The sequence below is a fragment of the Lutra lutra genome, chromosome 2 (assembly GCF_902655055.1).
Source record: "Lutra lutra chromosome 2, mLutLut1.2, whole genome shotgun sequence".
NCBI lineage: Eukaryota > Metazoa > Chordata > Mammalia > Carnivora > Mustelidae > Lutra > Lutra lutra.
In genome coordinates, this window is record NC_062279.1 from 173009011 (window position 1) to 173035973 (window position 26963).

Sequence of the window (26963 nt, forward strand, 5' to 3'; positions counted from 1 at the left end):
GCAGACAGCCTGGCTCCTGCCCACGTTTCTGCTGTTTCCTCTTACCTTCTGGAAGCCTTGGTCTCTGCACATGTAGACCTGGTCCAACTATAAGCACCTACATAAGGTATACTTCAATTCGTTTTCTTTCAACAATATTTCATCATGTAGCGACTTTTCTGTTAAAGTGCGAAATGCTGGCTCGCTCTCATATTTCACAATTCAGATTCAAGGCTCCCCAAACTTCAAAACCACAGGGTTCCAAGAAGCACGGCAGGAAGTAGGATAGGTTTTACAAACACCCAACACCAGACTCCAAGGCAGCTTACGGGATGAACAACTGCAAAACTGCTCTTGGGCGCCCATCGCTGACCTCCCTCCCCACTCTAACACCACAGCTCACCCAACAGAGCCCACAACCCCAGGTCCACTCAGCCTATTCAAAAAGAAGCCCAGGGCCTCATCTCGAGTTTGGCCTGCACACAGCAAGAGCCAGCAAAGCAGGAAATTCTTGGCTCTCACCGATAAATGGGATTCCCTTCCACAACACTACAACTATAAAGTGTTCCACAAAAGCCAGCATTTATCAAACTCCTTTGGGTTTTTCCTAGACCTGGTCAGGTGTGGTGAGCTCACTGAATCGTGAAGACCCTCGCAACTGTACTGTGTTCTGCCAAGATCTCATTAAGAAGGTCACAAAAGAAGACGTGGTATTTAAAAAAAAAAAAAAAAAAAAATGCTTGTAGACGGCAAGAAACTGAGGAAGAGTTCTGAGGAATGGCTCCACACCCACCCCCAAAATCAAAAGCAGATTTTTTAGCTTGTTTCCAAATAATACTTGTATTTCCAGCTGACCTCAGTGGTCACAGGAGCCGAGAGGGAATAGCCTGGAAATGGCATTCCTCAAACCCAGTGGGCATAGCTCAAAGTTGCTGGACAATGGGGGAAGACAGAGCTAATAACTAGAGACTACAGATAAGGAGGTCCTTGTGACCTCTCCCAAGCAGCTTTGTTCAAACCAAGGAACACTTTGATTGTTCTGATAGCTAGCCTGCCCCTTTTATCGGGAAAGGGTGTGCATTCTCAGAATCTAGGGTTTCTCAGCAGGGTGACCCATCCACTCTGTGATGGAAAAGGCACTTGGCTAGTGTGCAGAGAACCCACACCAAGCTTGGGTGGAAAATTGCTTTGAATCACACACACACACACACATCCTATTTTGTTTTTAGCGCAAACTCAAATCACAGTGCCCAAAAGCAATCTATTTTTGGTCTGGTTCACTAAGATCAATAGACAGACATTTCCCTAAAAAGGCTTTTCTTCATTCAGTTTTGCCACTAGCCACCTCTGCGATTTGAACCCGTCGCCGTACCTCTGCGGACCTCAGTTTGCTCAGCTGAAAAATGTTGGGCCAGAGCCAGTGGCTTCCCATGGCTCCCAACATCCGAGCCTTCTCCAGCCGCACCCACGAAGTGTGACTGGTGATCACAACACAAGCCCACCAACCCTCTTGGGTCCACAAGACAACATCCAAAAAGCTTTGATAATTCACTTCACAGCAAAACCAGATCTGACGAACTCATTAAGAGGAAAAACCTGTTCTGATCTGACGTGATCAGACCACGTACGACCTCCGTTCCGCTGAGTTTGCTGCATCAACATTAATGTATTTCCTCACACCTCTGAAGGGGGAAATTACATCGGCAGAGTTCCAGCCCTGGGCCCCGGGGGCTTGAGATGGTCACAACACTAGGAGGCCGGTAGCATCGCTTTAGAGAAGGGGATTCAAAGGTTGGGGCGGTATGTCACTTGCCCAAAGGCACAGAGTACAAACTGGTTAAGATCCCGCACAGGCAGGAGCAGCCCACATGCAGCCTCCCAGGACCTCTGGAGCAGGACGGATCTCCTAGCTTCTGCAAAACAACCTCCTTAACAAAGTTACTTGTTTAAAAGCAGTTTAAGCCAATTACATACACTAACATAAGGGGCAGAGGCAAAACAAATACGGCAAAATGCAATCATCCCCAAACGACTTCTATTTTTGGCTACAGAGAGGACCCAAGCCATAGAGCTTTTAAGACCATCCCTGACAATTCCAGTTCCTGAGACACGGCATTCGTGCAGATGAATTTAAAAAGCTTAAAATGTATGGGGAGGACGAACGAGCTTATGGGGGGAACTGGGAAGACAACGAAGTAAGTATATATAAGTGCTAAACCTTGTCGTGAGACTTCAGGCAGCTGCCAACTAATAGACAACTCCCAGATAAACAGCTGCTACAGCCGTCCCCTCCCACCTCCATAACTGTGACCCGGCAGGAGGGGACATCCAGATAGGATCCAGCTGCCCAGCATCTACGCACCCATGACACAAAATCCCTCCCACGGCATACAGTCACTCCATTGCCATTATTTTGTCCAAGTGCCCCATAATAGTGGAGGCCAGAGCTCACTCTGGACAGCAAAGACCACCCGGGGAGGAGACAGACGCCTAGATGGCTTCCCCCAGCAACACATGCCTCCGTGAGCAATGTCCAGCCAGGAATCCCCAATTTACAGAAGCCTTTGGCTAAGAGGTCCCTTGAAAAACTGTGACGGCCCCTGAGGTTTCTGCTAATACCCACGTGGGATCAGCTATGCCCTAGAGATGCCAAAATGAGGGCTCAGGGCAGCGGGAGCACCCCCAGATCTGGAGACAGGCCCAAAGAGTAGGAGGGGGAGACAGGGAGGGACCAGCAGCCGAAGATTTCAAAATACCGCCAGGGGCCAAGAAGGTCTCTTCCCTTCCCCAGTACTTGGCTATCTGTTAGCTTTTGTTAGAAACTGAAATAACCAAATGCAATATGGAAACCCTGACTGGAGCCTAGCTCAAGACTTTAATTGATCATAAAAACTGCAAAGCAGCCATAAAGTATATTTTGAGGACAACTGAGGAAACTGGGTCAAGGCGGTATCAGGGACATTGCTGTTTATTTTTTTTCGGTATAATGATGGTATTGTGGTTATGCAGAAGGAAGTCCTTAATCCCACAAGAGGCACGACAGAGGTATTTAGGGAGAAATGTAACCATGTCTGCAACCTGATTTCAAACAGTCCAGCAAGGAAGTAGGTAGACAGATGGACAGCCAGGCAGACAGGGTGAGCAAGCGGATATGGCAAAACACGGAATCTAAGTGGTCAGTGTATAGGGCCCCACTTTATGATTCCTTCAACTTTCATATTAAAAGTTCACCAAGTCCTGTTTTATCATTTTTTTTAAAGATTTTATTTATTTAATTGACAGAGAGAAATCACAAGTAGGCAGAGAGGCAAGCAGAGAGAGAGGAGGAAGCAGGCTCCCTGCCAAGCAGAGAGCCCGATACGGGGCTCGATCCCAGGACCCTGGGATCATGACCTGAGCCGAAGGCAGAGGCTTTAACCCACTGAGCCACCCAGGTGCCCCCTGTTTTATCATTTTTTAAACAGGCTTTGTGGGAGCCTAATTTTATTTTTAATGGGAAAATGCATTGAAATTTCCAACCCAATCACTCAAAAACGAATGTTCAGAACACAACCCAGCCTTCAGCTTCAGTTTCTTTGTATACATACCAGAGGTGTAGGAAGGGAAGTAATTAGTGCGATCCAGGAAGAAAAGGGACTTTACATTAGGTTTCAAAAGAAAAACTGAATTTGGCTGGATAAAAAGAGAACAAACATTCTTGACAAGTAGGAGATTGAGGGGCAAAACGGAATCACTCCTGAACCCCAGGTAGCTACCAGAACAAAAGACTGAAACTAGGGGAAGGTCAGTATAAAGAAACAAAGATACTTAAAAATAATGACAGATACTACAAAGGTTTCAATTGAAACCAGAAGGGGAAAACTAATTTTGCAGAGTGAGAGAAAGTCCCTAGCGTTCTCCACAATTGGGTTGGATTCCCCATTTGAAAGTTATTTCTAAAGGCTACAGAACTCCTTGACCAAACACAATTTCCCAAGGGCATCAGAAGATTGCACACAGACAACAGCCACAACCCCACAGCTGCTCCTTGAGAGAGGATTAACTTTAGGATCCCACTGGTTAGAGCAGCCAAGGATCTCAACTTCTGGATGATTCCTGAACCTTCCAGAGTCCTTCAAACAATGGTCTGCATTCAGAAGACAACAGAAAGCTCAACCAACCTGGCCTCCCTCTCCCTCCCAAGGTCAAGTTGCCAGTATCTGCCTCAGGACGCAGGCCAGGAGGCCACCCACCACAGCTGCAAGGCAGGGAAGGCTGAAAGGCGCCCAGTGGACCCCGAGCTGCAGGGTACATCCTGGGGTCCTCAGAGAGGGGTGTAAGCAAGGACGATGCTCATGGTTCAGGGTTCTGCAGTTCAGACCCCCGCTGAATCCCCCTCCTCCTCTTTTTCTATCTCCCCATTGCCCTGCCTCTCCTCTATCTTTCACCACTTTCAGCATCGCCAGTGTGGGGATTTTTAAAAATCTGACAGTCTTTGGCTACTGAGAGCACTGTCTGTCTTCCGGGGAGGGGCTGGATGCCTAGAGGAGAGGCATGAGAGACACACTTATTTTCCCCTTCTGCATCTTTCAAATTGCAAATTACATCCAAACGAGAAAGTAATGGAATCTTTTTAAAAAGTCATTTGTTTGATTGGGAGGGAGACAAACCATAAGTGACTCTTAATCTCACAAAACAAACTGAGGGTTGCTGGGGGGAGGGGGGTTGGGAGAAGGGGGGTGGGGTTATGGACATTGGGGAGGGTATGTGCTATGGTGAGTGCTGTGAAGTGTGTAAACCTGGAGATTCACAGACCTGTACCCCTGGGAATAAAAATATACTATGTGTTTATAAAAAATAAAAAATATAGGTTAAAAAAAAAAGTCATTTGTTTGAAGTGACCTTAAAGCAACAAAACTTCAGAAATCCTATCCTCACTTCAGATTCTCTGAGACGTGTGGTATGTTATGAAGAATGAGTTGCTACACTAAAGCGATCGTAACGGCAGCATTTACTGAGTGTTTGCAGTGGGACAGGCACCATTTTGGATGCTTCTGGACAATGTCATTTCATTTCCACAACATCTGTAAGGGAGGTGCTCTCACTACCCCCCAGGCCCTGCACTCCTAGCCTCTGTCTCTCACAGGGTCTGGAAGAGTGAAGGTGGTCTTCGCTTTTATCTAGTGACACATACCTCACAGCAACCAGTAGTAGGTTCAACCTTCAGCAGCTGATCACAGAGCCAGCCTGGAGCCCAGGCCCATATCCACCCACTGTGATGCCCTTAAACCCTAAAAAAGGCCACCTCTCTCCCAATGACCCTATTATGTACAATAAATGTTAAAATCTGCATGCACCTTTTTTTAGTGTAAAAATCTTCTTCATGAAAAATGATTAAAACCAGCTAGAGCAAGATGAAATCTCTAATAAACTCATTTTTTTTTAAGATTTCTTTATTTATTTGACAGAGATCACAAGTAGGCAGAGAGGCAGGCAGAGAGAGAGGAGGAAGCAGGCTCCCCGCTGAGCAGAGAGCCTGATGCGGGGCTCGATCCCAGGACCCTGAGATCATGACCTGAGCCGAAGGCAGAGGCTTAACCCATTGAGCCACCCAGGTGCCCCTCTAATAAAATCATTTTTTAAAAAAGATCTCAGCAGCATTAAATTACCCACTGTTAATTTTTAATTGCAAAAACAACAGATCGTCCTAAAGTATAACGTTATTTTACCCCTCAGTAACTACGAAGGTGAAAGGAACACTTTTTTTCCTATCTATTGAAAAGCATCTTGTCACAGAGGTATGTTTTCACATTATTATTAAGTATTGTACTTAGAAGCAATTCAACAGTTGACACAAATATAATATGTACTAACCGTATTAGTTACATGGCACCTACAGGTCTTCCAGAAATGGAAGGGAGGAAGGGACAGAAAGCAAGGGACAGGCAGAGGAAAATCTCTGATCACATATATAAGCTAGAGACACCATACAAGATATAGAAGTTCCTACCCAAATGACACTTGAAGCTTTTATATTCATCATTTTATGGAAACCTCTAACCCCAAGAAGATAGCCAAGAGGGTAGACGAGATCCTCATTTTGCAAGTAAGTCAGTGGCCTAACATGACATCACTGGGTAGAGGCAGAGAAAGGAGCCAGACAGCAGAACCACGACTCACATGTGTGGACACCTTCCCCACCCCTCTTCAGGGTAACACACATCACTGGGGCATTCAACTGTGGTCAAAGATGGGAAACCCAAATGTGACACAGAACTCACAGGAAGGGGCGCCTGGGGGGCTCAGTCGGTTAAGCGGCTGCCTTCCGCTCAGGTCATGATCTGGGGGTCCTAGGATCGAGCCCCGCATCGGGCTCCCTGCCCAGTGGGGAGTCTGCTTCTCCCTCTCCCGCCGCCCCTCCCCCTGTTCATGCTTACTCTCTCTGTCTCTCAAATAAATACAACCTTAAAAACAAACAAACAAAAAAGAACTCACAGAAAAACCCTGGTATAAGTCAAACGCCCTTGTTTCCCCAAGCAGAGGGGAGGGTGTCCTGTTTTTCCCCTCTTCCTCCTTCTCACAATTCTGGAGCGCAGTGCTGAACATCTTAACCCTTTGCTACACAGAACCTGTGAAACTGGGAAAGCAGACTCTATCCCCTCCCAGAAGGGCGGCTGGGTCCCTGAGTGTCCGCTTTCCCCGTAACTTGATCAGCAGTTTGGTCAAGATGCTATTTGTAGGACAGAATGTCTGCTGTACTTACACACCCCTTTGCCAAATACTGACAGTTTTTAAAAAACAGAAATAGATTATTTTCGGACCTGGACAACTGATACAGCCCGTAGCTTTACACACTTGTTAGGTAAGTCCTTTCTGAACGACGTTAATATACCAGCAAGCCCCTGTGCTCATCGAAATTAACAGAAGGTCACCGTTAGCAAAGATTCAAAGGAAGGCCGCAAAGAATAGCACATTCCTAAACCCAGCTTGGGGAATGGCCCTCAACTAGACTTTCATGGGAGTCCATGACATTCCAAATTGCTAGATCCATAAAGGGACAGTAAGTCGGGAGAGGCGTTCACATACTCTTACCAAAGCCACTGCCCACATTTCACAGATCTGTTCGTGTGCATTCCAAGAGCCCAAGCAGGGACAGGGCTAGAAATTATTTAAACTAGGGGAGAAAGCTAACGGCAAGCGTCAGGACCAAGCCACCCAAGAAGAAGAGGACAGGCCCAGCTAGCCTGTTTCCAGCAGAGACTGAAAGACGAGGGTAAAGGAAGGGGGTCCCTCAGGAGCCACGGACTCCTCCAGAGCTTCCCAGGGAGGGAGCTGGCCCAGAGAACCAGGCCTCCGGGACCTAGGTCCCTGGTTTCTGTTACAGCCCACCCCTGCCAGGGTCGGAGTTCAGCCAAGCAGTTTCCACCGTGCAGAAGACAACACAAGCTAACCACGTGGGAAAACAACGGGGTGTTGCCGAGCTGGCTGGAGCTAAGCAAGGGCTTCAAGGAGGAAGACAGGCGGAGGGAGAGAGGCAGACAGAATGATTGTCCTGTGGAGCGCTAGGGTTCACCAGGGAAGGTCATGCACTCTAGCCCCAACTGCTAATAGCTGCGGACCTTCACTGAGTGCTTATCCTGTGCCCGGCGTCTTTACTCCCATTATCTTTTTTTTCTTAATTGTCATGATTCTGAGATAGGCGTTATTACCAAACCCATCTTAGAAATGGGGACATGAAAGAACGAAATATTGAAGTCAAGGTCACTCATCTGGGGAACGGCCAGGATCCGAACCAAGGTCTGTGGCAAAGTTGTTCCCTAGAAAGAAAGAAGCAAAAGCAGGAACCAGCTTGTTATCTGCTGCACTGGGGTTCATTCAACTTGCTTCTTAGCTGTGTGACCCCAGGTAAGTCAATCCATGTCCCTGCACCTCAGTTTCCTCATCCCTAAAATGCAGATAATAAGAGAATCGTTTCTGAGCATTAAATGAGATGAAAGTGCGTTTCCCCACCTGCCTAGCACAGAGTAAGTGCCCAATAAATGGTAGTTTTTAACCACTGCTACAATCGTTCCCAGGGCTAGTAAGTGTATAGAGGCTGCTAGCCTCACATAGCTTACAGCTCGGCTGGGAAACGAAACCAACACGTAGGAAAAAGCACCAACCCCAGGAGCCACACTGGAGGAGGCCAGTTGGATATGGGGGGCTGAATCACTGCAAAAGCCCCACAGGTGGGGAGCACCTGCCACCACGGTGATCCCGGGGCAGCACCGCGAGGCCGCGGCCACTGCTCCCGTAACCCCCACTCTGGCCCCGCGCTTCCCTTCCTTCCAGGAACAGAAAAAGGAGCATGATTAAACAGAATGCTACAAAAGTCCTCAACACAGGATTTTCCCATTAGTCACACTTAAGCAGGCAGGGTTCCTGCAAGACAGGCACGTGGCCGGCCTCCTGGGTACGCAGAAGCGGGAAGCCAAGATGAGTAGATTTGGAGCACCAAGGAGGCGTCCCCGTTGAAGTCCACAGATGTCAAGCAGGGGGCAGGGGCAGCTTGGAGACAAAATAAGATCACTTTGCAAAAAGGCAAAGAAGGGAAAGAATAAACAGAAGCAATTAGGAAAACCCTAGACACAGAAAACCTGAGTTTAAGGGGAAGACAATGTGAAGGTCACTAGCACAAAACTCAAACAAGAACTCTGAAAACCAGCCCCAAGAGTTAGACCCAGAGAAAACTACTATTAACAACAGTCACGTATTTGTGCATACTTTGTAGAAATACCATTCCCAGTAGGTGACAGGGATGAACTCATTTAACCCTTGCAGTCACCCTATGAAGCAGGTAGTATTTGTTTCCACTCCATTTTGCAAATATGAAAAGTAGAGTACAGAGAGGTCAAGTAACTTGCATCAGGTCACACAGCTGGCAAGTAGCTCTCATAAGATTTTATATGAAGCAGCCGGGCTAGGGAACACTCTAGCCTCTACCGCCTCTGACATGTGAGTTGACAGTTCTGAAGCTCAGTAAATTTCCTCGAAATGGGATTATCCATAGCTCAACTCTAGTGGAGTTACAGTCTTAAGGAGGAAATCGATGGGTAATCATTACCTCATCGAATTCAGCAGTAAATCTAGAATGACAGAATGGTTTTTCCTAGTGAGCCAATCATTGGGAAAATTCATTTAAGTTTTTTATTTTCTTTAAGCCAACCTACCTATTTTTTTGTATCAAGTACTAAATTGAAAGAAAATTCCTGCTGTCATTTTTAAAAAGCAAAATCAAAAAGGCATCCTGATACACATTTAACACTGTTAAAATTGTTGATTACCCGGAAATCCTAAACTTCCCTTCCACTTTTAAAACAACAGAAACAATCCCTGTGAAGAGATCAGATCTGCCATATCCCTTTGTCTAAAAGTATATCAATTGTAAATGAAAAACATTAAGCGAAAAAAATAAACACAAAGCCGGATCTTGAGCTAACAAGATCCCAGTTTTATTGAAGAAAAAGATAGCAAAACATTTACACTAGTTATCTCTGTGTGGTAAGATTATGTTATCTTAATTTCTTTTTAGTGTTTTGTATCTTTTGGTTGTGAAACATGGGAAGCACCTTTTTCTTTTTCTATTTCTTGCATTTTCTAACATGTCTTGATGACAATCACTATAGTTTGGTGTGTGTGTGTGTGTGTTTTTAAAGATTTTATTTATTTATTTGACAGGCAGAGATCACAAGTAGGCGTAGAGGCAGGCAGAGAGAGAGGGGGAAGAAGGCTCCCTGCTGAGCAGAGAGCCCGATTCGGGGCTCGATCCCAGGACCCTGGGATCATGACCCAAGCCGAAGGCAGAGGCTTTAACCCACTGAGCCACCCAGGCACCCCTGTTGTGTTTTTTTTGAAACTGCAGATAGAAGTCAATAAGAAACCCTCCTTACTATGAAACTATTGTCACTATAGGTCAAAAATGGTCAAATATTGGTGATTTCATATGGTTCAACCTAAGAGTAATATTAATGCCATAGAGGTAAACCGTAATTCTGGAAAAGCCTTAGTAAGGAAATTACTTGTAAGTGCAATCCCTAATATTTACATACTAGATATTTCCACTGACTGGAGGCAGAGACAATGCTATGAAATCTTGGAGTTACACCACAAGACAGAAGGGTCAAAGAAAACCACACAGTGGTATAACTTCTACTTTATTACACTATAAAACACAAGGTAAGTACGTAAACAGAAAGGCACTGGCCTGATAATTTCCTTTCTTTCCCCCTATATTTCTTTAAATGGCTTTTGAGTCCTTATCTAAATGATAAACCCCCATAATTTCAAAGAGAGTCCTCCAGGAGTAATGTTTTAATATCATGAGTTGGTTTTTCCAAACAGGAAAGACTTGACTGTTTCGTTTTCCAACAATCAATTCTCCATCACCAGTTGGGTGTCCTACAATTCAATTCAATTCTGATTCCAACCACTGGAGCTGGTGCCAACCCCACAGGTTTAAGGGCTCCAACCCACAAGATGGCCCCACTTCAGCCACCAGTGGCAAATGGTGTCCCCAAGCTAACCAACGACAAATTCGGAGATTTTCATGATCTTCCTCAGGTTGAGCCATTTGCTAGAATAACACACAGAACTCAGGAAAATTCTAACACCTAGGATTACAGTTTGATTATAAAGGATATGTGACTCAGGAAGGGCCAAATGAAAGAGATGCACAGGGCAAAGTGTGGGGGACAGGTGGCGGGGAGGAGGAGGGTGTAAAAAAGGGCTCATAATGAATAACAAAAGACACTCCTAGCTCTCAAAAGATCTCAAGGGTTTTAGGAGGTCTGTGCCTGGGAACCAGGGACAGATACACGTAAATTTTATTATTCCACATGGACTCAAAGTCTAGAGTCTTTGCTCATTTATGTATCAAGATACAGCATTGAACAACATGGAAAAGATCAACTATTTTATCATAGGGTTGAAGCAAAAGAATGCTCTTTCTCTTTGTCTTCCCCCTTCCCACTCCCACGCAGGAACTAAGTCAGGTCACAGCCACTGACCATGAAACTACCATTTCCATAATCTGGAGGCGCCTGATGTATACTAGTATACACTGTATATATAGTATATAATGTATACTAGTACTTCCAAGCAGATTATTTTCCTCTTCCCAATCAACTTGGTCACGTTATTATAAAAAAAAAAAAACAAAAAAAAAAACCAAACAAAATAAAACAAAAAAAAAAAATACAAAAAACAAAAAATCAACCAAGGGACAGAAGAAAACAGACTTGCCAGAAATGACAAGGAGATGAAGCCCTTAGGCAAGCAGGGCTTTAGAAATCTTCCCAGTGCTGATCTGCAGTTTTACTTAAAGACACTGCTCTATACATGGGCGGCCAACACTGTCCTCCTGACCTGAAGGGAAGAGAGAACAATGAGAGCCTGACCAACAATAGGGGGAAAGAGACAGAAATGCGCAACAGTCTTCTGAAAATAAATGCATAACGATGAAGAATTCAGAAGTCAAGCTGATTTGTACAATGTCAGAGGATTTACTGTAACAAAAACAAATACACAATTAGCTAGCTTTCACCCTTAATGAACATTTCCTGGCCCTCACACCATCAAGACTGAATACGGCCCTTACTTCATGATTCCAGTTTCCCAGCACTCCTTAAGCTTTTGAAAAATTATGTCATAAGTATTGTATTAAATTTCTACACTATGTGTCCTATTTCTATCACTTTCTATCACAAAGGACCATATTATTCATTTAAATGCCAAACAATTCTGAGATGCATAAAGAACAAATGTTCTCCTCACCATCGCCCCTCTGCCCCCCGCCCTCCCCTCCCCCCATCTCTCTGTCTCTCTCTGTCTCTCAGTGTCTCCAAAGAGGAAACTTAGAAACAAGGAGAAGAAACAGCAATATCAGCTGACTTGCTGAGGTACTGGGGCCATGTCTCAAACTCAGGACTTAACCGAGCTCAGCCTCTGGGGATCCGCCATCACATCCCAGGGCTAGGCGGGGGCCCCCCTTCCGGTGCCCCATCATCCACTCCACCCCGCCTTCGTTCCCCACTGCCTGCACAATACAGGGCGTAGTTTCTGAGCTCTACAGCCTCGCCTCAGTCTCCCCTCTTTTCACTGTGCAACCGTCCGTTCATACGGGTCTGCACTAACTTCTCCTGTCCTGCCTCTGCACCTTCGCACAGGCTGTTCCTTGTGCTGCCCGTGCCGCCCCTCCACTGCCTTTAGCGTCCACTTACAACGCCAGGCTTTCGGCATGCTGAAGTCCCTTCCACCTCTCTTATCAGAAGGCAAGTCCCTCTTCTGTGATCCCACGCAGCACTCTGTAGTTCTTGGATTGTACCAAACTCATTCTCCATTATTCTACAATGATTTGTATTCAGAGCTTATCTTTCCCTTCTGAATCACAAGTTTGCAGAGCACAGAAACCAAGCTTGTTTTTTCTTTTTTTTTTTTTTTAAGATTTTATTTATTTATTTGACAGACATAGATCACAAGTAGACAGAGAGGCAGGCAGACAGTGAGAGGGGGAAGCAGGCTCCCTGCGGAGCAGAGAACCCGATGTGGGACTCGATCCCAGGACCCTGAGATCATGACCTGAGCTGAAGGCAGAGGCTTTAACCCACTGAGCCACTCAGGCACCCCACTTTTTTTTTTTAACATATCTACACAATACCTAATAATATCTCAAACAAGGCCCTTTGTTTTTTAAGGAATTGCACGCTGCTTGTAGGGAATATCTACCTGTTTCACCTACAGAGACAATTAAGGCACTAACTTGGCAATCGTGCGCATGAAATAGATTTTACCCTGGGAACCCAGCTTCTCGGCTCTATCACCTGGCTTCCAGCAACATTTAATGCATCTTATTTCTAGCCTTGCTTGTTTTGTGTTTTGCCTTTAATTGAGGAGGAGGAGGCTGGGAAGAACTGAGGAAGCTGCAAAGGAATTAAGGCTGTACACGCATATAGCGCAAACATGCGAAGAAAAACGAAGGAATGCCTGCTCATTAGCCATCTGCCAGTTCACCAATGCCAGGAAATTCCGGACTGCTGTTTTTATAACGTAGATAATTCACACGATTGTGTTAGAGACTTCCAGCTATGAAGAGCTTTAGAACATTTGAGAATGAGCGTTCTCGAGTTTTATCGTGAGACAGAAAGCCCAGTGAATTCTTCAAGCTTCCACCCCTTACAGGAATCTCACAGAACCACGTTATGTCTGTATATATGCACGGGGGAGGAAGGCATGTTGCTGATATTGAAAAGGATTTTTTGTTTGTTTGTTTTTTTAACTCTACAGATCACATGGCATTTTATGTATAGGTTCTTTATAAATCTTCAACCACTCAGCTAGACTTATGTGGCCTGTTAAGAAGGTAACAGCTTGGGACACCTGGGTGGTTCAGTCAGTTAAGCATCTGCGTTCAGCTCAGATCATGATCCCAGGGTCCTGGGATCGACTCCCAAGTCAAGCTCCTTGTTCAGTGGGGAGTCTGCTTCTCTCTCTCCCTCTGCCTGGCAGTCTGCCTGCTTGTGCTCTCTCTCTCTCTCTCAATCTCTGTGTCAAATAAATGAATAATATCTTTTTAAAAAAATGTTTAACAAAAGAAGGTAACGGTTTAACTGTCTAATTTGTGTCTTTTTAGGAAACTGAGGTCCATTTTTCCTTAACAGCCCCCTCATGCCAAAACTTTTAAAAATTCATTTGTAAACCTAATGACATGTAAATCAAATTATTCCATTCAAAGATTTACTGTAAAAGTAAAAGGATGATTCCTAAAGGATTCCTTGGAAAACGGCCCATTTTCCACTAAAAAGCAAAATCTACACTCAATTTCTGATGCCTCTGTTTCCTCTTTAAGTAGATGGACCTATGGTGGAAAAAAAAAAAAAGGAAAAACAAAAATTAAATATACACTCTTCCTTTTACCTGTGGTGCCGCACACATAGTCCATACAATTTCACATGGTAATAACAATAGAGAACATTTGAGAACAAGTAACATCCATCTAGCTGCGGTTTCCCCTCCTCAGTGATGTGAGTGAGACACTTCACTTCTCTTGAGCTTGGTGATTCCTGGGTAAATCTGTTTCCTCATCTCTGCGAGACAGAGGCAACAGCCACCTGCTCCCCAGATAGCTTTGCAAGAATCTGACGAAGCCGTGTCTTTGTGACACGTGACGAGTGTGTCTTCTACGTTCTGCTGCCCCAAGGAGCACTGGTCAGACCAACACAGTGAGAACTGCCCAGCATTTAATGTTTAATAAGACAGAAAGGATGCAACAGAATGGACACAATGTTTAATAAGACAGAATGGATGCAACAGGCCTTCACGGACTCCACGTGTCCATTCCCAGGAGCTAGAATCACCGGGGACACCCAGGAAGGCATCTTGGGAGGGCTACCTTTGCTCTCAGCTTGAAGGATGGGGGGAGAACGGGATATGGACCGCGCACCAAGAGGGGAGGGGTTTCCCGGTTAAGAGGAACACAGCCTCCTAATTCTTCCCCGTCCCGCGTACCCACTCCCCGCTCAGGTACGATACCCAGGCAGCATCACCTGGGAGATGGGTGAGGACAACAAATCCTCCAGTCCCTTCCCACATCCACTGACTCACCCTCCGGGGTGGGGCCTAGGGACCTATCTATGTTATGAGCAGACAGACCCCTCACCTCCTCTCTTCCACTGCCCGCCCTGTTCTCTCCACCTTGCTAATGCCAACGTTTCTACCAGTATCAGCTTGAACATCATTTCCTGCCCAAAGTCTTGCTCACACCTGTACTGGCCTCTCACCCCACCTCCAGCTCCAGGTTAGGGACTAGGGCCACGTGCCATGCATACTAAAGACACTTGACCATTACCACCTGTTCTACCGTTTTCCGGAGATGCTGCTAGCTCCACGAAGGCACGGCCCGAGCCTGTTTTGTTCACACTGCTTCATCCCCCACGCCTCATGCACGGTAAGGCCCTCTACTAATATCTGCTGAATTAATACATATATCACCCATGAAACAAGTATAAAAGAAAGACAGAAAGTATTACGGAACATGATAGACTCGCATTAATAGATGCCTTGGGTGTACGGGTCCCAGAAACACAGCTAAATTTAGTTCACCTTTGAAAAGAGTTTCATGAATGGATTTGGGTTTGGAAAACTTGTGCTTGGAAATTTTTCACCGACACTTCCAAACATATCAATGTCCTACCGCACTGACCCGATGAAGCAGTACTTTCTTCCTTCTATTGTCATTCTTTTTTTTCTCAATGACCAGATTTTTCCACCTCAGGCTTTGGGAACAATATGGCCCATAGAAGCTGGCAGACAAAACAGCCTCTTATTAATTCAAGAAGGGACGGAGAGAGGAGACTCTAGCTAACATTCGTGGGTGAATATTGGAAAGCCTAATCCTTCACTTTATTGTAAACAAAGAGCTGAGACAGACACCTGGATTCCTATTCTGGCTTGCTTCCTTCCAGTATTTAAGCATCTGCTCTGCTCTAGGTCCTGGACTTGGACCTTAGCTGCGGACAGTGCCCAAGACACATGCACAGGCCCTCCCCTCACCAAACTTAATGGCCTGTTCCTCTATCTACAGACTAATGCTGTTGCTGACTCCCACGGGCCACTGAACTCCTCAGGGCTCCGTTTCCCCATCTGCAAAGAGAGGCAGTTAATTACAAGATGACGACCAAAATCCCCTCTGCTTTAACGAGGGTTTTATGGCTAAAAACACCACAGTTGCTCTGTAAGTCAGTTAGCCAAAGTCATGTGTCTCAAGTCCTGCTCAGCCAGATTCAGAGAGCTGAGAAACCGGCAGCAGGACCAAGGGCACAATGTGGCCCAAGGAGCCTTGTCAGAAGCAGCAGAAGTGGGGCCACTTCAGTGGGGAGCCAGCTTTAAGGCAATGGGTAGAGTCCTAGACTGAGTAAAGGAGCTCCCTTAAGTCTTGGCTAGACCCACAGGGTCCTCAATAAGCTTTGAGGAGATGGTCAAGGTCCCTTCTAGCCCTAATGGTACAGAATTCTACCTCCTCATTCTAATACGTGTTTTTCCCAGCACCACCAAGCAATGATTTTATGCTGAGGCTATTTACCTGCATAGATCATCAGTGCCACAGGTTAAGGACTCAGACCTACAAGACTGCCCCTCCCCCACCTTGGATGCCAGGTCCAAGTCCAGGTCGTCACCTTGTGCCTCTGACCCACAAGGTTATAAATCAGAGGTTCCCACAACAACCCCCTACTTGGGTGCAATTAATTTGCTTAAAGCAGCTCACAACACTGAGAGAAACATTTGCCTTACTGGATCACCAGTTTATGAGAAAAGATCTAACTCTGGAACAGCCAGCTAGGAGAGACATATATGGTAAGGTGTGGGGAAAGGATGGGGAAGGCCCAGGCTTTCCAGACGCGCTACTACTCTCCAACTCCTCCAGGAGTTCCCCAACACAGAAGCTCCTCAAGTCTTATTGTTCAAAAGTTTTTTAAAGCACTTAATCAGACACTCTCTGTGCTAACTCTTCCCGCTCCCAGAGGTGAGTCGGGGAGGCCGCAAGTTCCAGTCCTCTTATCACAGGGCCTTTCAGAGGACCAGGCCAATCCTGCGGCTACCTAGGGTACCACCTTGAGTCCAGAACATTCGCTCCCGCGGGGGGTTCCTCATGAATGACAAAAGACTCCCCTACCACTTGGAGACTTCTCGGGGTTTGAGGAGCTTTGTGCCAGGAACTGAGGGCAAAGACTAAAATCTATTTCTTATTAAACTACATTCATCACAAGATTCTACTTCAAGACAACATTCAGTAGTAAGCGATGAGAAGAGAAGCAATGATGAGTCCAACCCTGAATAATCAGAGTATGTCAGGAGGATGATCACATCAAATGCTAATCAAAATTTGGTGCCTATTCTTTCGGATCAACTGGCTCGAGATTACCCAGATAAAACTTCCAGAACTATTCCAGAACAAAGTGTCAGATTCTACCCAGATAAAGGCAATGGTTTCTTTTCCTTTCGCCTTTCTCTCCTTCCTTGCCTAACTTTGGTAGCTAATGGCTCACTCCACATATCCCCTGCATCCCAAGTGACCTCCCTGCCAAGCCCATGGGTCTCTATTCCTCCTTGCTCTGGTGTTGCCCAATAGGGCTTCCTCAGCCCCCACCCCTGCTGTTACCACAACAAGTTTAAGCCAAGCTGAAGCCAGAAGAGATAGGGAATGCCTCGGGCAATAGCAGAGGACCTGAAAGGAAAATGCTGGAGCGGTTAGGAACTTTGTCTCACCAGTCATGGTGGTGGGTTCCTATCTAGCTCAGGACAAAATAAACATAATATACTTTCTTGGCACTTACTGTGTGCCAAACACTGTGCCAAGAACTCTCGTGTTTTCGCTCATGTAATTGTCACCACAACTCCATGAGGCAACTCCACCATATTTTCTCCCTAATACAGATGAGGAAAGTGACTCAAATAATTTTTTCCCTCGGTAACATGGCATTGTATTTAGCGGTCAAAATGCATATACACAGGAGCGTGCAAACAGAATGACGGGAGGGGAGAGTCATAAAGCTGCAGCTGTTTAGAACACTGGGACAAGCAGGGGGATGGGGTGGCTCAGTGGGTTAAGTACCTGCTTTCCGCTGGGGTCATGATCTGAGGTCTCCATCCGGGATGGAGCCCTGGGTCTGGCTCCCAGCTCAGTGGGGAGCCTGCTTCTCCCTCTCTTCCCAGCTTGCGCTCTCCCTTCCTCTCTCTCCCTATCTCTGTCTCCCTCAAATAAATACAATCTTAAAAAGAAAAAAAGAATACTGGGATGAGCAAAGACAAGAAGGTGGGGGCCTTGGGGGATGGCAAAGCCGGAATAGAAAACCAGCTGCCCTGAGTTCCAAAGAATTTGGCAAAAGGATTCTCAAGGAGAGAGGATTGGCCCAGAAACTCAGTTTGCCTGGGTTATCTGCCACCCTCTATCCATCCCTCCCTCCCCAAAAAGTCCTTGGGCAGATTCTGGGTTTTTTCCTACCTTACAAAGACAGCCATGTCAGTAACTGGCAGAAGAGAGCAAAAGGGAAACGTAGCCTAGCTTCTCCATAAAGTTGCCATTATCGTGGGCATCCATCCCCAGCGCCACCAAGAAGACACAAAACCTCAGCTTTGCCCAGGTTTCTGTATTTTAGCAGATTCCACACTAGGATACCAAAATAGTGCTTCTTTTCATGAGGTAGCACTCATTTGAGGAGTTACTTTTCTCCATAGGATATTTTACTATTTTAAGCAGTTGTACATTTGGCTGCCCACAGACAAGAACAAATGAGTCATAGAAGAGGAAATGTAGGACCAAAATCCTTTACCTGAAAGCTTGGAGGTCAGATGTGCCTCGAAATTCAGACTTTCGTGATTCTAGAAAGGTAGTGCAATGCATCCAGCACACATTATGTAACACTCCGAAATCAAATTTGCTGAGATTACTGTGGCAAAATTTAGCAATTTCAAACTAAGTGAAATAAATACATACTATAGAATCTCATACTGGTTCAGGTTAGGTTTTATCACCAATGGGGTATGCAAATAAGCCTCAAAAAACTTCAGGGCTTCAGAGCTTTTCAGACTTCAGAATTGTCCAAAAAGGATTACAGGCATGTGCACAAGGCTCAAATACTAGAAAACATAGTCAACCTACCAGCAATCAAAGACAGACAGAAACAATCAAGGTACCACGATTTGCCTTACAAATTAGCAAATGGGTTTTTCTGAGAAAATGCCAACAGTGTGAAAACTGAGTCCTTCAACCACTGCTGTGACAAGCAAACTGGGACAACCTTCAAACCACCAATAAAGGTGTCATCAATGGCCTCTAAAACATGAACACCTTTGACCCCAACATTGCCTTTCCAAGAACTCATTTTCTATGGACGTTATCAATATCTAGACAAAGCTTTACACATAGACATTCACTGAAACAATTCCTTTGAGGGGCACCTGGGTGGCTCAGTCACTTAAGTGTCTGCCTTCAGCTCAGGTCGTGATCTCAGGATCCTGTGATGGAGCCCCACATGACGCAGGCTCCCTGCTCAGCGAGAAGTGTACTTCTGCCTCTGCCCCTCCCCACTCATGCTCTTTCAAACTCTCTCTCAAATAAATAAATAATTTTTTTTTAATTTCAAAAAAAAAAACTAATTCATTTGAAAATTCAAATTCAATTAAAAATAATTAGCAACAAGTGAAATCTAAAACAGAATCACAACAAGGTAAAAATCAGTGAATCCATATAATAAAATATTATGCAGCCATTTTTTGAGTAGGTAGGGAATTGGAGAGACATCATGTATAATATTAAATGAGAAACACAGGATGGGGCACCTGGGTGGCTCAGGGGGTTAAGCATCTGCCTTCGGCTCAGGTCATGATCCCAAGTCCTGGGACGGAGCCCCATGTTGTAGGGCTCCCTGCTCAGCAGGAGTCTGCTTCTCTTTCCCCCTCTGCTGCTCTTCCTGCTTGTGCTCTCTCTCTCAAATAAATGAATAAAAACTTTTTTTAAAAGATTTTATTTATTTATTTGACAGAGATCACAAGTAGGCAGAGAGGCAGGCAGAGAGAGAGGAGGAAGCAGGCTCCCCACTGAGCAGAGAGCCGGATGCGGGGCTCAATCCCAGGACCCTCAGATCATGACCTGAGCTGAAGGCAGAGGCTTTAACCTACTGAGCCACCCAGGCACCCCAAAATCTTAAAAATAAAGAAAGAGAGGAAAGAAAGAAGGAAGTAAGGAAGGATGGAAGGAAGGGAGGGAGGGGGGGAGGGAGGGAGGGAGGAAGGAAGGAAAACACTGGATATAAAATTATATTTGCATTATGATCCTATCCAAGCCAAAAAAAAGAGAGAGAGAAAACTAAAAGGAGTCACAAGATCAAAGGGTGACTGTCTCCCCTTTAAATATTTAAATTTTGGGGAGAATTTTCCAAAACGGCCAAGAGTAGTGTATTTTAACCAAAGGGAAATAGAAAAAGAAAGCCTGTCTGCATAACTCCCAGTCAATGGCAACAAATTCATGAATCTGAGGTGTCAGACTCTGGGCTTTTATAAATGTACAATGAACCCATCTTTGCAAACCCACCGCCACCTCCAGAATGACAACTTATAGGACGTGTGGTCTACATTTATTGGACAATTCAGCTGACATTTTAAGTCCAGCCTACTGACACCATGGGGAAGAAATCCAGAAAGAAATGGCACAAAGGATAAGAGATATGCCACTTTGCCATTTGCAAAGACCTTTCAGAGACAGCAGCTCACTTGATGCTCACTGGCAGTCGGTAAGGCGGACAACAACAGGATCTGGCACACACCCATTTTACAGCTGGGAAAATAGAGTCATAGATAGTCACACTCCCCAAAGTGGCAGGGGCTCTCCCTGACTTCCAGGCCAGGGCTATCTTAGAACGTGAGGCTCTTTCCACTATATCGTGCCATTAGCCTATTTGTTGGTGCTTCTTTATAAGTATCTTCATAGAAAGAGACATTTCTCACTAGCAAGAAAACCAAAACGACTTACTAATAATAAAAATAGGCTTCAGAAGTGAACAGACCTGATTCAAGGTCAAAATCCAACTTGAACGTTTGAGGGACTCTTTCAAGTTAACTTCTCAGATACCCGATTTTCTCATCTATAAATACAGGAATAAAACCACACAGCTGACAGGGTGCTAAAGAATTAAATGATCTGAGCACTTGGACCAGAGCCTGCCCCAAGACGGGTATAACAAACACAGTAGTCCTTCCTCCAGAAAGAGTTGAAATGTCTACAATGAACCAACTCCAGATTCTAATTTTAGTCCTTGTTGGCACACCAGACTCCTTAGTCTACCTGCTATCAGGAGCCCACCAAACCTTTACCAGTTACTGTAGGGCCCTCAAATAATTAGAAACCACTCAACATAGTAGTTTCAACCAATGACAGTTTAAATCATTTTTTGTCAGTTTTAAATAATTTCTCTTTTGTCTTAACATGTAAGTAAACTTCAGCATCAGAGCCAAATTCTTTAAAAAGTAACAATGAAATTTTTGTTTCTATTGCCTGAGGCTTTGGCCTATCTCCTTTGAATGCAACTACTGAAATTCCCAAATCATCTGTTTGATTAATTTCTTTTAGGAGGGCAAAAGTGGGAGCAGAGAATGACGGGCACTTCTCAAAGTTTTCATTTCCTCTTTAAATTAGATTTGGGTATGGACGCCTAAGCTCAAAACATTCCATCCACTGACTATGTTTATTATGTGACCACACAGCTTGGGTGCTACCTGGCCAAAGGAGAACCCAGAATTTAATAAAGCTTATCGTTAGCATCAGACGAGGAGTCCGGAGGCTGGATGAAAGCCCACAATGCTCTAGGAGAGCGCCCTTCTCTCTTCACCAGCCCCGGAACCTTCTCCACCCACTCCTTTTCAGAAGGCCATGCCCATTGTCTAGAAAGAGAAACTAATAAGCCCAAGGATTGAGTAACCAGAGACCTTAAGGGCATAAATAAGCCAAGATGTGGAAAACCATCCCTTCTGCTGCCTGTGGTATACAGTTTCGAATGCTGCTTCTGAGAGACAGAAGTTTAATGAGATTCTTCTCGTAAGCAGGAAGAGAAAGAGACATTGTCACTACCCACTGTGAAGTTATCTGTCCTTTTCTCTGCTTCCCAACTTCTGCTAACCACATGCTTACAATTTTAGGATGTCCGACGGTCCCTATCTTAGAATCTCAACAAGACTGCTGAGGTTGATTTCCGTTCTATTTTCTCTCTGGGGAGAAGTGGAGTACGGTAGAGAGAATGAACTTTGGAATCAGCAGGCTAGGTTATCGGAGATACGTATAAAGATACACACACACACCTCCTCCTGGTTCTGCTTCTCTGACTGAAGGACTAATACATGGGCGGTGGGACTTTGACTGCTGTGGGCCTCAGTTGCCTCCCGGTAAGTAAGAACTTCACAGGGCTCTGAGAAGTAAGTGTACGGAAAGCCTATGAATCGCCTGACTCAGCCAAGCACTCAACACTGCTGCCTATCTCCCTCTCCCTGCTTTCCTAAAACATTCCCTATAAACATTAGTACCGTCAGAGATTCCAAGAGGACCAGATGTTAGCTGGTCAGGACATCTTTTCTTCATACAAGCCTCAAGTCCCACGGGCACCTTGGTACTCAGTACTCTTTTTGGATACTTAGTTCTTCTTCAGTGGTAAACTTTCATCAAAAAACACTGCTCTGCGATTCAGTGGGAACTTTTTTTGTCACACTCCAGACTTGAGGGCAGAACATCGCTCAGAGATCCATGGAAACACAAACCTACCCCAGGGATGGCCATCCCTCGCTGATAGTGGATTACCTGCATCCAATGCTGATTTTTTTTTTTTTTTCCTAACAATTTTACTCCCAGGTTAAGCTATTCAAATTCTGGGGCAACGAAGTACTGTCTACAGCCCCGAGTCCAATTTGAACCTGAAGACACACCTACTTGTCTCAGCAATGACACACGGGGGGGGGGGGGGGGGGGGGGGGGGGAAGCCAAAATCTCCCAACCAGTAATACATGTCACTAGCTTCCATTTCCCCAGGAGGGATGACTGAAGGAAATACGGGTCTGCTAATAAAGGCTCAAGAGACGTATTCTCCATCCTGTTGCCTTCCTAACATGTCCTGTTTTCTATGAAAAAGTGAAGACCAAAGTGATAAGCCAGTTTTAAAACTGTAAGCAATTGGAATCTTCTCGGGAGTAAAGAGCAGTGTATGTGTTTTTATGGAGGAGATAGTCAATGTTGGAACGCTTCCAGATGCTTATTATTTGGACGTGAAGACTTGGAAGAGCTTGCTGACGTAACATTCCAAGCTGTGGTAACCCCAATTGGCCAAGAAGGTATGCGTTTATTATTATTTTTTAACTAGTGCTGTCAAGTGGCAATTAAGAGGGAAACCGGTGGCAAGGAATCCCTGGGGTCTACAGCCACAAAAACAAGAGTGTAAGACTGGACTTCTGTAAAAGTTACACCTCCTCTCAGATTTCAATTAAAACTCCTGCTCCAAAGTCGTCATTGAAGACAACACTTTATGGTCTCTGCTGGTGGCTTCCTGCTCTGACCACAGAAGGTTCCTTTGTGGTGACAGGAATTGACTCAAAGAAGAAAAAAAAAATGTAAGTTTACAAACGCGCCTTCCCTTTTTCCAAGCCTGATTTATCCAGGATATGTGGGGAAGACATCGGAAAGCCCCCAACCTGTTACAAGAATTCATCAACCACTAAAATTAATGAATACCTGGAAAGGAAAGAAATGGAACTCCCCAAGGTCTTAAAATATAAAACAAAGGAGGGGGGGAACTACGACAGCACCCGGTCGCTGGCGTCGATCTTCCGCTCGCGGGGCCTTTGAGGACAAGCGCGGCAAGGGGTCCGCGGGGCTCCAAGGTGCTCAGCCGGGCGGGAAGCGCAACCGGAGGAAGCCAAGCCAGGCCCGGTCCCTACACCCCGGACAGCTCGGAGGGGCGGGCTAGGGGTAACAGGTCCTCAGAGAAGCGGGAGAGACGAGGGAAGGCGGGTCCCGGGCAAGCGGGAAGGGAGGGACGGGAGTGGTCGCCCCGCGCCGCACCCGGACCGGGCCACTCTCCAACAGCCAGATGTTCAGCGTCGGGATCCCGCGGCTGTGCCAGGGCGAGGGCAGCTCAGGGCCCCGCGGCGCTGCCGTCCGGACCCCCCGACTCTTCCCCAGCGCCCAGGCCCCAATGGGACACTCACCCGGAGCCACTAGCGGCGAACTCACGGTGCCTCCCACGAAGACGGCGGTGGCCAGGACCGCGGACCCCGAGAGTTCTCCTGGGGCCATCGCCGCGTTCCTTCGCCCTCCACCCCCGGGGCGCCGCGTCCCGGGATCCTGCAGGCAGTGCAGAGGCAGAGCCGCCGACCGACCGAGTAGCAGGGCTCGGGACCCGCGCGCGGTGAACCCCGCCCCGTAAAGGACTCTCCTCTCTGGCCCCACCCACCTGGCTGGCCCCGCCTCTCTCCGCCAGACCCCAGGGCTCCGCCTGTCTGCGTACGAGCTCCACCTGTGGCCCCGCCCTCACCCCCGCCCATCGCAGCCCGGCCCCGCCTCGCCCCGCGGCGCCCGCTTCCTTTCTAAATTCCACCTCAGCCTCCGCCCCTCGGATTAGGCCTAGACTCCGCCCCTCATGTCCCGCCCACCGAGGTCCGACCACGCCTCCCTCCGGCCACCCCGGTCCCGCCCACTTCTGCCTGGTCCCACCTCTTCTCGCCGCGCCCGCTTCGTTTCCGAGTCGGGTTTCAGCGCAGACGCGGGGATTGCGCGGGAGCCAGGGGAGGGGGCAGGGACTTGGCGGTTCCTCTGCCCTTCGCTGAGAGCAGGCGGGCGAGGAGGAGGAAGAGGGAGAGCGGGACAGCAAACTCTAGACGGCCTGACTTGACCACCATCGGAGTGGGCACGATCTTAATTCTTTGTTGGCATTTCTCTTCAGCTGGCGTTCCCTTCCGTGGCTGGTCCAGAGAGGGGCGCCCCGCTGTCCGCGAAGTTTCACTGTTTGAAAATTGAGGGGGGACACCTGGGTGGCTCAGTGGGTTAAGCCTCTGCCTTCGGCTCAGGTCATGATCCCAGGGTCCTGGGATCAAGCCCCACATCGGGCTCTCTGCTCAGCGGGGAGCCTGCTTCCTTTCCTCTCTCTCTGCCTGCCTCTCTGCCTACTTGTGATCTCTCTCTCTGTCAAATAAATAAATAAATAAATTTAAAAAAAAAAGAAAGAAAGAAAGAAAATTGAGGGGAAAAGGCAAATCATTTAAATTTCTTCCTATCTCCGCTTTGCTCAAAGCTGCTCCCTTTGGGTACTAAATCTATGCATACCTGCAGGAACAAATTGCTTTCTTTTTAAAATCGTGAGCCCACGCTGCAATGTGCAAATACTTTAACAAAATAGCTCTTTAAGTACCTCGTCACTTACCATCTTCTTACAGTCTCAGGCCAGCTCTGTGAGGTGAATAGTGTCCCCATTCCACCGGTCTTTGAGTAGACTCATGGGACACTGTCATAAAATGGAAATTAACTCGTCTTTATGGTGTTTGCTCACTGCTGTGCCCTCAGCACCCTGCTCCATGACAGCACACACGGAGAGTCAGAAGTGGCTTTGAAGTTGAATCATCATGTGCATTGATTAGACGAGAGCCTTTCTGAGTAGTTCCCTCTTTACTGCACTGGAGAGACCCCTGAAGCCAGGAGGTTAAGGCTTTCAGTAACACTCAAGATGACAGGCATGGCCAGGAGGGTGAGGTCCCGGGCTCTTTCACAGAATGGGACTCTTGCATGGTTTGACTGTCACCTTCCAATTTTCTTTTGAAAAGTCCTCAAACATGGACTCTTAACAAACACTTGCACTGATGTGGGAATCCCCAGGACAGAAGCTTGGGCCACTACAGAGAGCTGGGGCTGAGGGATGGGAGACCCTACCCTTGAAAGCCAAGGCCAGGCGCTGTGTGTCCTGGGCACAGTTGTGGACACATCCTGCATTCTGGCAGGTGAAGCAGTTTTATCCCACCCTAAAACAGAATGGCTGCAGAGGAAAAAGGTCCATGTGGGTTTCTTTCTTTTTTTTTTTTTAAAGATCTTATTTATTTGACAGAGAGAGATCAGAAGCAGGCAGAGAAGCAGGCAGAGAGAGAGGGGGAAGCAGGCTCCCCGCTGAGCAGAGAGCCTGATGTGGGGCTCGATCCCAGGCCCCTGAGATCATGACCTGAGCCGAAGGCAGAGGCTTAACCCACTGAGCCACCCAGGTGCCCCTCCATGTGGGTTTCTACCTTAAAAAGGGAGAGAGTCCTAGGCCTAGAAATTAAACTGTAAACTAAATGTAAATTAACTGTAAACTATAAGTTGTAGCCAGAACCAGCTATGATAATATGCAGACCCTAGTGTCAAATGAAAATGCAGGGCCCTTGGTTCAAAAATTATTAAGAATTTCGAGATGGCAAGAGCAGGACATGGAAGCGATTGTGGAGCCCTGCTAAGCATGGAGCCCTGGGTCCAGGCCAAACACCCATAACACCAGTCAAATTTTAGCACTTAGAATGCAGCAAAATGGGGCGCCTGGGTGGCTCAGTGGGTTAAAGCCTCTGCCTTCGGCTCAGGTCATGATCCCAGGGTCCTGGGATGGAGCTCTGCATCAGGCTCTCTGCTCAGCGGGGAGCCTGCTTCCTCCTCTCTCTCTGCCTGCCTCTCTGCCTACTTGTGATCTGTCAAATAAATAATAAATCTAAAAAAAAAAAAAAGCAGCAAAATGCTTGAACCAGGATATCTATGCAAAATGTAAAATATTGTTTGAAAAACGAATAATGTTTCACAGATTGAACTTATAGTAAAAAGACAGGATCTTTTTTTTTTTTTTTTATAATCTCTACACCCAGTGTGGGACTGAAACCCACAACCTTAAAATCAAGAGTCGCACACTCCACCAGCACCACCAAGACAGGGCCATTTTAAACAACACATTTGAATTGGATGTCTGCTCATGGCTCTCCAGAAATAAAAATATAACCCTGTAATTAAAGCTGGATGAAATCTCAGTAACCACCTCTCAAGCCCCTTACTTTAGAGATGAGAGACAGTTAAGTGACTTGCCAGATACCTCATACATAGTATGAACCAGGGTTGGAATCCAAGGCTCTGAAATTTCCCTTCTCAGACTTTTTTGTAACACCTAACTGCTTGACACGGTCACTATAGATACCTTCCCGTCACAGAACCCCATATATGCTCATTTGCACATTCCAGTTACAGGGAGGAGGGAGGGAGGGAGGGAGGGATTAAGGGAGGGAGGAAAGAAGGAAAGCAAATCAAGCTTCAGTTATTCTCCAGGTATTTTCCAGTATAGATTTGCTTGCACAATTTAAAAAGCCATTGTTTGGGACGCCTGGGTGGCTCAGCGGGTTAAGCCTCTGCCTTCAGCTCGGGTCATGATCTCAGGGTCCTG

The 26963-nt window shown here is 46.4% G+C and overlaps 1 protein-coding gene across 1 annotated transcript in view; it reads right to left on the bottom strand.

Moving 5' to 3' along the window:
• RELL1 (RELT like 1) overlaps window positions 1-24994 on the bottom strand; it is a 63383-nt gene extending 38389 nt beyond the window's left edge. Inside the window, 4 exon segments of the mRNA XM_047719856.1 lie at window positions 23734-24007; window positions 24009-24125; window positions 24127-24256; window positions 24945-24994. Of these exon segments, the coding sequence (XP_047575812.1) occupies window positions 23734-24007; window positions 24009-24125; window positions 24127-24256; window positions 24945-24994 (571 nt within the window).
• Between the last annotated feature and the right edge of the window lie 1969 nt (window positions 24995-26963).